Source organism: Dromiciops gliroides, chromosome 2 (genome assembly GCF_019393635.1).
Source record: "Dromiciops gliroides isolate mDroGli1 chromosome 2, mDroGli1.pri, whole genome shotgun sequence".
NCBI classification, from domain to species: domain Eukaryota; kingdom Metazoa; phylum Chordata; class Mammalia; order Microbiotheria; family Microbiotheriidae; genus Dromiciops; species Dromiciops gliroides.
In genome coordinates this window covers 87,445,592-87,460,942 of record NC_057862.1, presented here as the reverse complement: position 1 = coordinate 87,460,942, position 15,351 = coordinate 87,445,592, and the positions used below count along the sequence as shown (strand labels likewise).

At 38.9% G+C, this 15,351-nt stretch overlaps 1 protein-coding gene across 1 annotated transcript in view; it reads left to right on the top strand.

Moving 5' to 3' along the window:
• The first annotated feature begins 4,951 nt into the window (after positions 1 to 4,951).
• DMBT1 (deleted in malignant brain tumors 1) overlaps positions 4,952 to 15,351 on the top strand; it is a 79,196-nt gene continuing 68,796 nt past the window's right edge. The window contains exons 1-4 of the mRNA XM_043986672.1: positions 4,952 to 5,062; positions 12,478 to 12,501; positions 13,529 to 13,576; positions 15,007 to 15,324. Of these exons, the coding sequence (XP_043842607.1) occupies positions 5,005 to 5,062; positions 12,478 to 12,501; positions 13,529 to 13,576; positions 15,007 to 15,324 (448 nt within the window). The 5' untranslated portion in view covers positions 4,952 to 5,004. The remainder of the gene's footprint in view (positions 5,063 to 12,477; positions 12,502 to 13,528; positions 13,577 to 15,006; positions 15,325 to 15,351) is intronic.

Here is a 15,351-nt window from a genome sequence, read left to right as displayed (position 1 = left end):
CTGTCTCCCTCTCCCCGTGTTTCTCTGTCTTTGTCCTTTCCTTTTTAAAAGCCAGGCTCAGGTCTGTGACTAGCCATGATTCTATCAATCATCAATAAACGTATTGTTAACAGGACAATTTACACTTAGTATTTGAAAACATTTTCAATGTCAGAACCAATGTCTTAAGTGTTGTTGACAATGAAAACTATTACACTTTGTTTTGTCATTGATTGTGTCCTTATTAGTGGGTGGTAGTGAGATCCCAAGACAATGGTTGAGCACATTCTCCTGTACTGGAAGACTAATGTTTCAGATTCCTCATTCATTTATACCAGAATGTGAATGAGTTTGTCTGCTCCTTTCTTCAGAAATAGTTTTGATAAGAAAGAAAGTTGAGAGATCATGAGGTTACTGAACTGCTTAGGTTGGGAGTGAGGGATTAAAAAAAAAGTGAGGTTGAGACCACTAAAGGCAAACAATCTATTTCACAATTTTGCTGTGGGATAGTCCTGCAATAGATACAGTCCAAATATTTAAAAGCCATCAAATAGTTACCTTGCTGAGATTATGGCAAATGATAATTGGATTTGTTGAAGAAATTAAACAAGAGTAGATTGAAAAAAGAGAAAACTTATGAGCGAATATGAGAGCTATGCATGTGAAATGTCTTCTGGTAGGAGGGTAGACTTGTTCTACTTGGCCCCAGGGAGCAAAAGAAGAAGCAGCGGATAGAATTTGACAGGAGACAAATTTGGGTTTGATTGAAGGAAAAATTACCAACAATCAAAGCTCTCCCAAAGTGGTATGGGCTAGCATGGGAAGTAGGAGATTCCTCCTAATTGGAGTTCTTTAGGCAAAGGCCAGATAATCGCTTATTGGGTATTTCTCTCTCTCTCTCTCTCTCTCTCTCTCTCTCTCTCTCTCTCTCTCTCTCTCTCTCTCTCTCTCTCTCTCTCTCTGCAATTTCTTTTCAGATATCGCTTGAACCATCTGAGATCTCTTCTAACCCTGAAATACTGTCATTCTGTAAGCTGTAGTTATAACTAGGGTGAATAGGAGCTAATAGAAAATGTATCACCTTAGGAAGCCCTGGAAAGCTGTCTATTCTACAATCTATTTCAAACACTTTGATTGTCCTTTTGCATACTGGAAGAGTGGACCATTTTGAAAATCATCAGCATCATTGTAATCATCATCATCAATTATTGAAGCATCCCTGCACCCCTCCCTCTAGCTACATGAAATTGGATGAGCAACTATACTTCCTGAAGCCTCAATTTTCCCTCCATCAAATAAAGAAACATATTTATATAATCCCAGATATTGCTTTCAATTCTAATGTTCTAGTGTTCTATAGTGTTCTAGGGCATTGTGCAAAATAATGGAAATATATGAAAGTATTAGACACAGTGATGACCTTTGAGAGACTTATAGCCTAGTGGGGGAAATAGAACAGGGGCATAAAAGAGAAAATACAGAAATGAAGTGGTGCTAATTGCTAAATTGATGGTACAACCATTATGGTGTGAACAAATGAAGAAAATGGAGAGATTTGAGTATTAATTAGCCTAAAAGAAGAGATTTTCTGGAAAAAAAGGCTTGGTAGGAGGGACTCGGAAAGTGACTGCACTTGATTTCCTGGTCTTTCTTACCATTGTCCAAATCCAGATGTAGCTTTCCATCTTATCAGCTCCACCTGTGGTTCAGCTAATCATTGTCTCACCTGTCCCATGTTATGTCCCCTGGGATCTCTAGGATCCTTGCTCTCAGATATTCTAATGACTCCAAGTCCTTGGAGCTGACGTGTTTGCTCTCCCAGGGCTCCAGAACAAAATCAATTCAGAGACTTCCCACAACCTTCAAAGAAGTAGGGGAAGTTTAGAGCCTAAAGGTTCTTGCCTATGGGTGTGATCCAAGGAATGGATAACTGGCCACAATGAACTATACCCTTCTTTCTCTTCCAATCCTTTATCTCTAAAAGTGAATTCTTGATTAATTGAGCACAAAAGTTCACAAGTCAAAAAGAGGGGTGGGTTAGGAGAAAAGCATGTTAAACAACAGTCACTGATTTATTCCAGTCCTGGTTCTGTGGCTAAGCAGTTCTTCTATGTGACCTTGAATAAATCACTTCATCTCTTTTAGTGTTAATTTCCTCAGATGTAAAATGAAGGGAGTGGTATACTGTGATTATGTCATTTGGAGGTTCTGTCCCTGGCTCCATCAAGGATTGGCTATTGGACCTTGACCTCTTCTGTGGAAGGGCCTGTCTCTGAGATCTGGGGATCATATATGATTGATGGTGGGTTCCCCCATAATATTATTTCCATTTTCTAGTAGTTAATAACTTGAACATTTGAAACACTGAGAATGTGAAAAAAAGGAAAAATAACAATTCTTGTTCTTAAGAAATTTACAATAGAGGATAGTAATTTAATACAGCAATGAATTTACTATCTCATTGATGCTACTACTTCCTACAGGGGAAGAAATTGTAACCTATACATTACTCATTCTGTGAAACTCTTGACTATCTACTTCTATTAATCTTATAAAGATAGTTCCCCCAATGTCTTAGGAACTTTAGGTCCTAAGCATTGCTGAGATATGATTGGCTAATAAAAATGGGATAAGTTTCTTTGAATTATGAGGAAGCTTCAGTGTTTCTTCATTTATTGAGGTGTAACCCACAATCCTCAAGCCCTTGTGTGGGTGATTGATGAGATGAAGAGTATTCACTATTGTACTTCCCACAATGTTATGTGCTATGCTTTCCATACTTGTTCTCTCCTGATAAATCCCAGAGATCTATTGAGGCAAGTTCTGGGAGTGATCATGGGAGGATGGGGGGGGGTGTTTCTATTTAAAAAAAAACAATCAGGAAATAGGTCTTTGCTCTTGCAAATAAGAATATGAATTAGGGACCAAAAGTAAATGCTATAAAAGGTGGGGGGAAGTTTCAGGCATGAAGAAGATGTACAAATTTCTGCCTTTATGAAGGAGCTAGATGGCACAGTGAATAGAGTGCTGGACTTGGCATCAGGAAGACTTAAATTCAAATCTTGCCTCAGACAATTACTAGGTTGTGACCCTGGCAAAGTCACTTAACTTCTGTCTTCTTCAATTTCCTCATCTGTAAAATCAAGATAATTGCACTTACCCACTAGGATTGTTGTGAGGATAAAATGAGGTTTTTGTAAAGTACTGTGCAGTCTTTTAAGTGCTTGGTATTATTATTGTTGTTGTTGTTGTTGTTGTTATTTATTATTATTAGGTAAATCCAACCAGTCTTTCTCTTATTAGTGATTGGTAATATATTCCTGGAGGGCAGTGTATAATTGCAAATTTTCACTAAGGAAATAAAAATATCCTTTGCTAGTAGACTACCAAGCATAGTGGAAAGAGCCCTGCCTTTGGAATCAAAAGGCCTAGACTTGAATATCTCAGATCTATTATTTCTTAGCGGTAAAATTAGGCAAATCACTTAAATTCTCTGAGCCTCCATTCTTCTTATAAAAAAGCAATGATTTGAACTATATTATCTTTAAGATCTCATGTAGTTCAAATACTGTGATCCTTTTGTGCCAAAGTCCTTGCCATGCCACTTATTAGCTATATCTCTCCAAGTCTCAGTTTCCTTATCCACAGAATGGAGATAACCTGCCTTCCCTCCCTCATGGCATCGTGAAGAGCAAATGAGATGATGGATTTGGAAGTCCTTGACTAACTGCAAAGTCTTGGACAAATGAAGGGGTGTGTGTGTTCTGTGGATGGCTGCACTAAAACTTTGGTGAATCCATGAGCTCAATGATGTGTGAACTCCCTCCAATTGTGCAAATTGGAAGCCATTCATGTCTTCTCAAGCTATATGATTTTTGTTCTTGTTTTCCAATAAATAACCTATCTATAGGATTCAAACAATGTGCTGGAGAAGTTTATTTTCAATCATAACCAACAGACATATATTTGTTGTCGACTACATGGAAGGCATTGATAGAGATAACCGCAACCACAAATAAGTGACAATTTTGAGAGCTGGAAACTTTTCCAAACTAGAGGTCAGTAGGGGTAGAAATGACTTGCAGTTTTGATAGGTATCTCTTGCCATTGTCTAAAAATTAACTCCTGAACAAGAGTCATTGGTTCCACAAATGGCCTCTCATTTGATTTGACAATGGGTAGTTGATACTTTTCATAGAAATTACCATCTTTTTGGTTGCTTGTAGAATTTTGCATTAATTCAGAAGGTGAGAGCAGGTGGCACTGAAGAGAATGACATCTCCATGGCAATGAAGGAATGGAGCAGGAGAAAAGCTTGGAGCACTTGCTAAGTACCATGAAATATTAGTGGCTACAACATAAGGGGAAATCTGATTGGGAAAACCTCAGAGCTTGCATGATTTGAGGCATAAATCTTTGTGATTTGGAGATGGGACCAGCACAAAAGACAGGGATTCTTCTTTGTATTTAAAACAAGGGGTCACAATGAAGTAGTGTATGGTCAACCTTTCTTCTTTGCCATTACACTAACTACCTCAGCTACCCTTCAGCTCAGCAAGAGGCATTCATGGGGCTGCGAAGGGAGTGTTCCTTAGGGCAAACTATCCCATAGTTATTCTTTTCCCCTTGGCTCCCTCTTCACTATTTGCAGAGTTGCCCACATCCTGCTTTGCCTGGATTGTCTTAAAGCACAGATTCCATTGCTAAATGAAGTTTCCCCTATGTCCCAGGAACACTTAGAAGTCTTCTTGTTGGATGGCAGAGAAGGAAGTGGCAAATTATATTATTGATTTCAAAGTGTTTTTGTAATTGGAGTCATGCCAAATCTTTCAGGGGGCAATCAATCAGACACACCTATTCTTTTCCCACAGATTAGTGAACTACCTGTGAGTTAATTCACTTACTTCCTTTTAGTAGATTTATTGCAGCAATCGCAAGATTCTTCACCCGAGAGCACGCCTCCTCATACTTTGGAGCATATAAATTTCCAAGTGTCTTTCTTGAGATTGACAGGGACCCAGCAAAATGGGCATCTCCATGTTCCTGGGGGTATGGCTGTTATGGTGCCAACTTCTATATGCAGGTACTGTTACTAATTATGAAATTTGTCTATTTTCCTCCAAAGTCCTATTTGGATGAGTTTTCATGTTTAAGACCCTGGTCCTAGACTCTCCATTTCAGGAGGAATTTTGCTACAGATGAAGGCAGCCAGTAGACCTTGGTTATAATTATTTACAAAGTGTCTTACACACAGAAGGCTTTGAATAAGTGTTTTTTTTTAACTAGATGAAATATTTTTTTTTCTGTCTTGGAGAAATATAAGCAGTTGGAATCAGAGGAGGCTAATTGCAATGTCCCTGGATTCATTAAGTTGTTGTCAAAGGATTATTTGGTCTTGAAAACAACATAGATGTTATAAAATTGTAGAACATGTGGTTGAGGGATATAATGTTTCATCTTATGCTTTTTGCATTTGTGGCTCCGACGAAAAGGACCCAGACTGTTTGATCCAATGTAATCTCCATGATACAAGGTTGGCAGGACAGATTCCCTTGTTAATTTCATATTTCTTAAAGACTTGTAACTTGAATTCCGCCTGCAGATATATCTGTCTTAAGGATGCTTCATAATTAGAGTACACACATAGCTAAGTAGTTTGACAGTCAAAAAGGGAATGGGGAACCCACCCTTCTGTCTGCCATAGCTTTTGCCAGATGGCCTAGAGCTAGCTTCTCACCCAAATCTGAGTGTCAGATGGAATAGATGGCTACATTCCTGCAGAGCCAGAGGCAAGCTTGTGTAGTACTGCATTTTGTGATTCTTTCCAAGACAATTTTCACAGGGCTGCTAAGTGAGCAAGTGCTTAGTCATGTTCTCATTAAATGTGCATATTGTTTTTAATTTTGTTTTTTGTTAGATTCAAATATTTCACAACCCTGTGTATTTAAGAAAGTAAATAATCATTCTTGGTTATCTTCATCTGGAGAGAAAAGATTGTAGGAGGCCCCGGGTGGTTGGGTGGGGGGGAGAGTCATGTTTCACCTGGCAAATTAATTCCATTAAGATGCTAGAAGCAGACAACCTTCCCCACCTCCTACTCCCTAAAGACTGAGTGATGATGAGTGTGTAACTCATGTGTAGAGATAGTGGTGTAATTAAAAAGGCAGTTGTCCTGGCTGGGGGCTTGAGAGAGAGATGAAAGTATGTTTTTCACATTTGTCATTCCTCAAAGTCACTCTCTCCACCATATGCAAATCTTCAGCATCAGGAGCCAGTATAGGGTCAAGCTGCTTTGAGCACAGGGGATTTACAGACTCTGCTTTCATGGTCCTTCACTGCAGGGCTTGGAATCTGAATGGAAAACCCAGCAAAGGCCAATCCCTTACAGTCAGAACTTTCACATGAAACTGAAATGAGTTCAAAGCCCCATGTCCTTGGACTTTCCATCTAGGTAGATTGAGTATAGGGGAAATGAAAGTCAACTTTCCTAATCGTGGAAATTGCAAAACTATCCAAACTAATTGATAATGGAGAACAAGTGTCATGAATTCCTACTTTCTAGAATCAAGATAAATTGATTTAGGTATTTATTGATATGAAGGATTTTATGGGAACCCTGTCTATCATTAGCCAGGAGCAGGGCGGGAGCTTATGACTCTAAGCCCTGTCCATCACCAAGTGAACATAGCAGGACAGGTTGATTCCTCCTTACTAGATTCAGGGTCCTTCTGACCCTCCCAGGCAGCTTAACAGTATAGATTTTTTTTTTGCTACTCTATTGAGGTCCATTAAAGAGATATGTATTTTTTTAATCTCAATTTTATTATTATTATCATTATTATTTTTTTAGTGAGGCAATTGGGGTTAAGTGACTTGCCCAGGGTCACACAGCTAGTAAGTGTTAAGTGTCTGAGGCCGGATTTGAACTCAGGTACTCCTGACTCCAGGGCCGGTGCTCTATCCACTGCGCCACCTAGCTGCCCCTTAATCTCAATTTTAGAGGCAGAATGATGTCTTGAATAGATTACTGGTCTTGGCATTAAGACGTAGGTTTGCATATTGGCTCTGCCACTTAATAACTGTATGACCTTGGAGAGGTCACTTTCCTTCTACAAGCAAAAAGTGTCATGAGATCACTGAATTTCAAGCTAGAAAGGATTTTAAAGAACAACCCCCTTCATTTTCAAGATTCAGAAACTGAGGCTTAAACATGTGGCAGAGAGGAGAATCAAGTCCAACCCTTTTGATTCCCAATAAAGTACTCTTTCCATTGTGGTACAGTGCTTTGTAACTTGACGGAAGATTATATCATAGACAATGGAGATGAACTAATCCAGCCATCTCATTGATCATTTTGTATAGATTGTAAACTCCTTGAGGGCCCCATAGTGTGGTAAATGCTTAATAAATGGTAGTTATTTTGAATTAAATTTTATAGTTGGGGAAACCGAGGCCCAGAAAATCATCTTGCCCAAGGTTGTAGTGATTTGATGGTAGAGCTAGGACCAGAATACAAATCTTTTGGCTCCTAGGTCTATGTCTCCTCTGCTGTCTCTCAGTGATCTTGAAAATTCCTTCCTGTGCACAATTCTGAGATTTCAGTGATGATCCACATTCTTTCCTCCATTATTTGTGCAATTCTTTCTACTTCCTGAAACTCTTTGTTTTTAGAAAAGAGCCATATTTCTTTAATTCCCATTTTTAAAGTAGAATGTTTAACTTTAGAAGTGGCAAGTGATGCAGTGGCTAGAACTCAGGACTTCAAGTTAGGGGAGTTCAAATTCCATCTTTAGCACTAACTAGCTATGTTACCCCCCTTGAAGTTTTCAAACTCTCTGACCTCCAATCTTTTCATTTGCAAAATGGAAATAAAAATAGTGTCTCCTTCCTAGGACTGCTGTGAGAATGAAATACAAGAATGTGTGTTAAGTACTTTGCAAACATTTTTGTTGTTGTTAAGTCATTTTTCAGTCATGTCTGACTCTTTGTGACACTGTTTGACTTTTTCTTGGCCAAAGTACTGTAGAAATTTGTCATTTCCTTCCACTTTTACAGATGAGGAAACTAAGGTAAACAGGGTTAAATGATTTGCCCAGGGTCACAGTAAGTGTCTGAGGCTGGATTTGAACCCAGGAAGATGATTCTTTCTAGTTCCAAGCCCAGTGCTCTATCCGCTGAACCATATAGCTGCCCCTTGCAAACCTTAAAGTGTTATTAGTTGTGAGTGAGCCATTACTATGATTATTCCAGTGAGACACTCTTTTATTTGTCATGGATCTTATCTCACCCACTATGGCTTTTCCTTCAAATTTTCCTTATTGCTTTCAAGGTTTAGAGAGCAATTATTCACTATCTCATTTGATCTTCACAATGATGCTATTTGTTAAATAGTCTACTTTTTAAATACTCATTTTGTAGATGAGGAAACCGAGGCTCAGAGTGGTTAAGTGACTTGTTCAAAGTCACACAGCTTATAAACAACAAAGCAGGTTCTTATCCCTGGGTCTTCCATGTCCAAGTCTTTTCATGATCCAAAGTCCAGACTTCTACAACGTGTCAGGGAGGGGATGATAGATGCTCTATGCCTCTTCAATTTATTGTGTGTTCTTTATGGCTCCTGTCCCCTCAAAAGTATTTCCCAGTGGCCCGACTAGCTGAGTCAAATTACTGGGATGCCCCTACCCAGTTTTATTATTCTTTGACTCTCATTCGCTTTACTTTTGCCAACCTTTGATGAGATATCTCATAAAAAATTCCCTCTTCCCCTTTGTCCTCAGGACTTACCTCTTCAAGGGTATAGCTCGAGAAGCTGACAGACAAATGCTCTAAGGTACATTAATTGGATGGATTAGCATGTTCTTTGCAGCTCACATAGTTCTTCTAAACTGGGGTCCTGCTAGAAATAATACCTGAGCTCAAAAGTCTAACTCTAATGGCAGCAACGTTAGGCATTGTAATGGGAAAGCACTTTGGGGAAAAGAGGAGAGCTCTTCACGCCTAAAGTCAAATTCTAATACAAGCAGCTGCCCTCTCCATCTGAAGTGTCCCTGAGTTGGGGAAGAAGGGCAGAAATACTTTCTGAGTTCCTCGTTCCCCTTGCTTGCTCTGTTTTCACTTGGGGCATGCGTGTGTATGTGGGGGGGTGAGCACATGTGTGTGTATATGTGTGTGTGTGTGTGTGTGTGTGTGTGTTTAGGAAAGGAAAGAGTAACCTATAAGTAAAGAAACGTTTTTAGGCCAGCCTCTAGCTCCATACCATCCATCTTCCCAGCATCTGACACATCAAAGGCTTCTTCAGTGATGCTCATTTTGGGGTACAGGGGGAAGGTGTTTAATGGACAGTAGACAACAGTGGTTTCAATCCAGAATGGAATCACCACAGTATATGTGGCTAGAGACAGACCTGCCAACACTGGACCAGGGGCCAAACTCTCCCACCCAAATCCTGTCAGATGTAGGCAAACCAATCATCATTATTGATCATCTGAATTAAGCATTTGAAAGAAAGGCAAATAGGTATTTTATGCTCTTTCAAATATGTCTTTTCAAGATAGTAGAAAATTTGGGAAGTCATTTTACATTCTTTTCCTGAGGTCTTATGACATTTCCATGGGGATCACATAGGATGAAGCAATCTGATCCTCTGTGACTGCCTGCTATGGTTTGCTAGTTGCTTTATCTTCATCATTTCCCCAAAACTACTTGTCCTCTCGTTATGAGAATTTTGTTGTTGTTCCATCATTTCAAATGCTTAGTTACCCCATTTGGGGTTTTCTTAGTAGAGCTACTGGAGTGGTTTGGAAATTTTTTTTCTCCAGTGGATTAAGGCAAACAGAAGTTAAGTGACTTGCCCAGGGTCATATAGTTAGTATGTGTCTGAGGCTGGATTTGAACTCAGGTCTTCCTCACTCTAGGCCCAGCACGCTATCCACTTAGCCACCCAATTGCCTTCATCATGAGAAACCCTGATGCTAATTAAAAAGTTAAAAATAATAAAGGTAGCTAGCTGAACAAAAACTTTACATGGGGCAGCTAGGTGGCACAGTGGATAAAGCACTGGCCCTAGAGTCAAGAGGATCTGAGTTCAAATCTGGACTCAGACACTTGACACTTACAAGCTGTGTGGCCCTGGGCAAGTCACTTAACCCTCAATGCCCTACAAAAACAAAACAAAACAAAACAAAACAAAAACTTTACATGTGCAGAGAGCCTTAACATTTATAAAGTACTTTCCTTGCCAAAACCCTGGGGCGTAGGTCATAGAAAAATTATTATTCCCATTTTACAAAGAAGAAAACTTGGAGACTCAGTAAAGTGAGCAACTCATCCAAGGTCATAGACTTAATGTCAAAGTTAAGATTTGGACTTAGCATGTTATGGCTGATTTTAGAGAAGAGGCCGCACAGCTAGCAAGTGGTAGAATTAGGATTCAAACTTAGTACTTGGAATGCCCCATCCTGAAACCTTTCCACTATATTATATTGTCTTGTGCAGATATTTAATTTGCAGTGTTTTAAAAATTACTGTTTTTTCCTAGGTGTATCATTTTCATTAATGTCTTTCCAGCTTCTCCCAAGAATTCCTAATGATGGTGGCTTAGGTGTATGATAGACACAAAAGGCTGCATGGCATAGTGGATAGAGCACTATATTTGGTAATCATGAAGATGTATAATTTAATCCTGCATCAGATACCTGCTATCTGTGTGATGTTGGGCAAATCACTTAAATTACTGACGAGGCCTCGGTTACCTCATTTGTAAAAGTGAAGACAGTGGAACCAGTGGTCTATAAGATCCTCTGATTAACAGGCTTTAAATAAAGGCAGCTTTTCCTAATAGATAAATGGTCAAAGGACAGGAACAATTTTTGAAAGAATAATTACAAGCTATTACATGATCTAAATCATCATATTAAGAGAAATAAAAATTAATGTTTGTGTGAGTTTATACCACACACTTTGGAATTAGTGAAGATGACAATATGGTAACAGTTTAAGTTGAAGGAACTGTTAGAAAACTGGTACATTTTATGTACTATCATGAAGGGGTGAATTAGTCCAACTCTTTAGGAATTCAGCTTGGAAATATACAAAAAAAGAACAAGATTGTCCCTTTGACCCAGTGGTCCCAATTCATGAACTATACCACAAGGAAGTAAAGGCATAAATGAAGGTTCAGGATATCCCCAAATATTCATAGCATCCATCATTGTGGCAAAAAAGAACTAGAAAAAAAGTGAGTGCCCATTGATGGTCAAATGGCTGGAAAAAACTATGGGAAATGAAAATAATGGAATGCTATTGTGCAGTAAGAAATTATGACTTTGGGGATTATATATTTAGAGCCAGATTTGAATTCAAGCCTTCCTGATTCCAGGCCCATGTCTCTGCAATCAAATAATCAATAAACAGTTATTAAGCATGTACTATGTTCCAGGGCTACAAAACCATTCTATCTAGGTGTCTCTAACTGAAGCCCAGAATTCAATGACGTGTCCAGGGTCACATAGCTAGTAAGTGTCTGACATAAGATTTGAACCTGCCTTCCTGACTCCAAGTACAGTTCTCTCTTCATTACTTAATGAAACACAAGATTTATATCAACTGATGCCAAGTGAAATAATGCAAATCAAGAGAACAGTATACATCATGCTATATTTAAAATGAGAAGATCATTAAAAGGAAGACAAATTCTAGGTACTTGAAAAATAAATGAAGGTACAAGGGAATATGTTAGAGAGGTGGGGAGAACTTATAGTAGATAGAATAGTATCTATTGTCCCAGTTTTTAGCACAATGTCCGGCACACAGTAGGTGCTTAATAATTAAAAAAAATTTTTTTTAGTGAGGCATTTGGGGTTAAGTGACTTGCCCAGGGTCACACAGCTAGTAAATGTCAAGTGTCTAAGGCTAGATTTAAACTCGGTCCTCCTGAATCCAGGGCTAGTGCTCTATCTACTATATCACCTAGCTGCCCCAATAATTGTTTATCGATTAATTGTACAATTAAGTTTGTGTACTAGATCTTTTTACTTAGATTTTCTTTGTCATATCAAAGGGTTATATCCTGGGGGTGGGAAATGATTGTGATGGAAAGACAGAAGGTATCAATGAAAAGTATTAAAATAATTAAGAGAATACTATAAAAAACAGAGGGGGTTGAGTACAAATGAACTTCATATTTTCTATTTCTGCTGTCCTCTTTCTACCTTGCACCAGGATGTCTTTATAACAGGTCCATTTTTCTGCACTCCTTCTTTTTGTGTTCTTACAGAGCAGTTGTGCTGGGGTGATGGAGGTTTGACAATAACATTTGTGCTTTGACAATAACATTTTAGATGATGAGAAAGTATGGAGTTGTATTCAGATTCTGGAGAACCCTAAAACAAAGTTCTTAGCTCTCTTGTCACAAAAAGCCCAGGGGTGTCTAGGAAGACATTTAGATACCAAAAAAAAAATCTCTTACTATGAATTACCCAAGTTTTTTTCCCCTTTCAGGAACTACTGCAGATACCACAAATGGTAAGTCTTTTTATGTGCATTCACTTATAACTGGTTTTAGTAAAGGTGGACTTTTGCTTTAGTAGATTTCATGGAAGCCTAAGTTTTTACAAAAGATAAATTTGGAGTGGAACCTGAGGAGTTCATTCTGTCCAAAAAAGGGAACCCTTTGCTTTTTCTCCCCAATCTTAAATTTTTAATTTTTCATTCTCAATTTAACAGACACTAAATAGACTGAACATGGTGGCCTATACCTATAGGCAGCATGGGATAGTTCATGGATAGAACACTGGAATTGGAGTCATGAAGACATATGTTTCCATCCAGACTTAGATGTTTGCTAACTGTGTAACCATGAGCTAGTTACCTAACCTTTCTGAGCCCTAGTTAACCTCATTTGTAAAATGAGGGGTTTGAACTCAATGACTTCCAAGATCTCTTCTAGCTCTAAAACCGATGATCCTTGCTCCTGGGGAGACTGAGATTGGTGAGCTCAGGAGTTCTAAGCTGCAGTGGGCCAGTACCAATAATCGGGTGTCTCCAACTAAATCTCACAATGGTATGGGAACAAGAGTCAATAGGCTGCCAAAGGAGAAATGATCGCTGGTTGTATTGGGCCTATGAATTTCCATCTTGGACAAGAGGAGACCTACTCTCCCAAAACAAACAAACAAATAAACAAACACTAACAAAAAAAGCAATCACTAAAATGAAAAAAATCCCACCCAATAAAATGAATGCTTCCATGTACATAAACAGAAAAGAATTGGTTGCACATAAAACTGAATTAGTGGGTAGAAGAAATATTATACAGAATTTACTTTTTATAAAAAATACATTAAACTCATAACTTTTAAAGTAAGTTGGATGATTTTAAATCATATTTCTCTAATTAGACATCTCAGGCCATTTAAGACAGAATTTAATTGATCAAAATTAACGACTCACAAAATCTTTATTTTTAGGTTGGTAGGGATTTCTTGGCTAATTAGAGGTGTGGAAATTGAACTAATTTAACTTATTCTTTGTTCTTTGCTTCCATGAACAGCTGACTCATTTAGCATTGTGGGAACAACAGATACTCCAGTGTCTACCAGTAAGTCTTTCTAAACTCCATTCCTCATCAAGTAGTTCTGTCTGTGTTCTTCTCCAGAGGTCCCCCTATGGGATGATTGTCCATTATTCTGACTGTGTTTGAAATGTAGAAAGGATCTCCTTATAGAGAGAGGCATCTTTTAAGATTCCTCCTTGGCTGGACCCACCCCTTTCAGAGGCACATCTGCTGGTATGGCAAAGGAGACAGCAAGGTCAGCCACATCATGGAGGGGGGCATCTGAATTTGATGAAAAGTTCCTGGAGAACTAATTTATTCTTCGTCTCAGTCTCTTTCTCTTTGTTCTGTCCCTGTCTTTGTCTCTGTGTCTGTCACCCAGTATGTCTCTCTTTTTCCAGAAATAACTTCCTCACCTCCACTACTCACTTCCTGAAATGCACATACATAAGTCTCTTTCCTAAGCAAATCTACATATCTACTGCTCTACCTGCTCAGATAGGCTTTCTTAGCCTCCTCAGGTTATACCTACTTTCATCTAAAGTGATTCTTTCTGTGCCCCAGAATTAGTTGAATTTTTTCCACATAAAATTGATTCTCATAGTTTTTTTTTCTTCTAATTGATAGGGCATTGAGAGAAATGTTTCTGAGGTATCATCTTGGATTATTACTTTTATTTAGGAAGAAGAGTCTATCTTCCTCCAAAGTCTCGCTTGTTTCAAAGATGAGAATCAAGCTTTATCAACCTTTGACCCACTTTATCTTTTCCTACCATCAGAGGACTCAAACCTGAGCATTGTGTAAAGATATTATAGTCTAAGAACATGGGTTCAAGCTGAGAATTACTAGTTTTCTGGCCCTGGGCAAGTCATTTCCACCTCCATCTCAGTTTCCTTATCTTGAAGGGGGTACTAGTACCTTTACTTCCGGAGAGGATTGCCCCAAGGAAAATGTTTTATAAATTGTAAGGGCCCCTGAAAATGTAAGCTATTCTTATTCAATCAGATGTGGCTGTGGGAAGAACTCTTGAGTGGAGCACAAAAGGAAGAGATTGGTTGGTACATACCACCACCAGAACTTGAAGGAGCATTATAGACCTCTCATTCACAAGTTCCAACTTAAGAGGAGTTTTTTTTTCCTTTGCATTCCTGTCCCTGACCATTCTGACTTGTCTACAAGTCCCAAAAAAGTTGTTCCTTTGAAAGTCATTTGATTTTTTTGTTTTTTGTTGGTTTTTTTGTTGTTTTGTTTTGGTTTTTGTTTGTTTGTTTGTTTTAGTGAGGCAATTGGGGTTAAGTGACTTGCCCAGGGTCACACAGCTAGTAAGTGTTAAGTGTCTCAGGTCGGATTTGAACTCAGGTACTCCTGACTCCAGGGCCGGTGCTCTATCCACTGCGCCACCTAGCTGCCCCTGAACAAATTGAACAAACAAATTGAAGCTGAGTTGATTTCCTTCCCATCTGTGTCCAATGCAGGTTTGCCTCTGAGACTAGTCAATGGAGAAAACAGGTGTCAGGGGCGAATTGAGGTTCTGTACCAAGGATACTGGAGTACTGTTTGTGATGATGGCTGGGACGTAACAGATGCCAACGTCGTCTGTAGGCAGCTTAACTGTGGCTATGCAGTGTCAGCCCCAGGAGGTGCCCGATTTGGTCAAGGCTCTGGAAACATTCTCCTAGATGGGGTGCAGTGCTCAGGGACAGAGTCCTACCTGTCCAATTGCCTTCACCATGGGTTCTATAACCATGAATGTGGCCACAGGGAAGATGCTGGAGTTATTTGCTCTCACTCAGGTAGTGTTGTTTTGTTGTTTAATCATT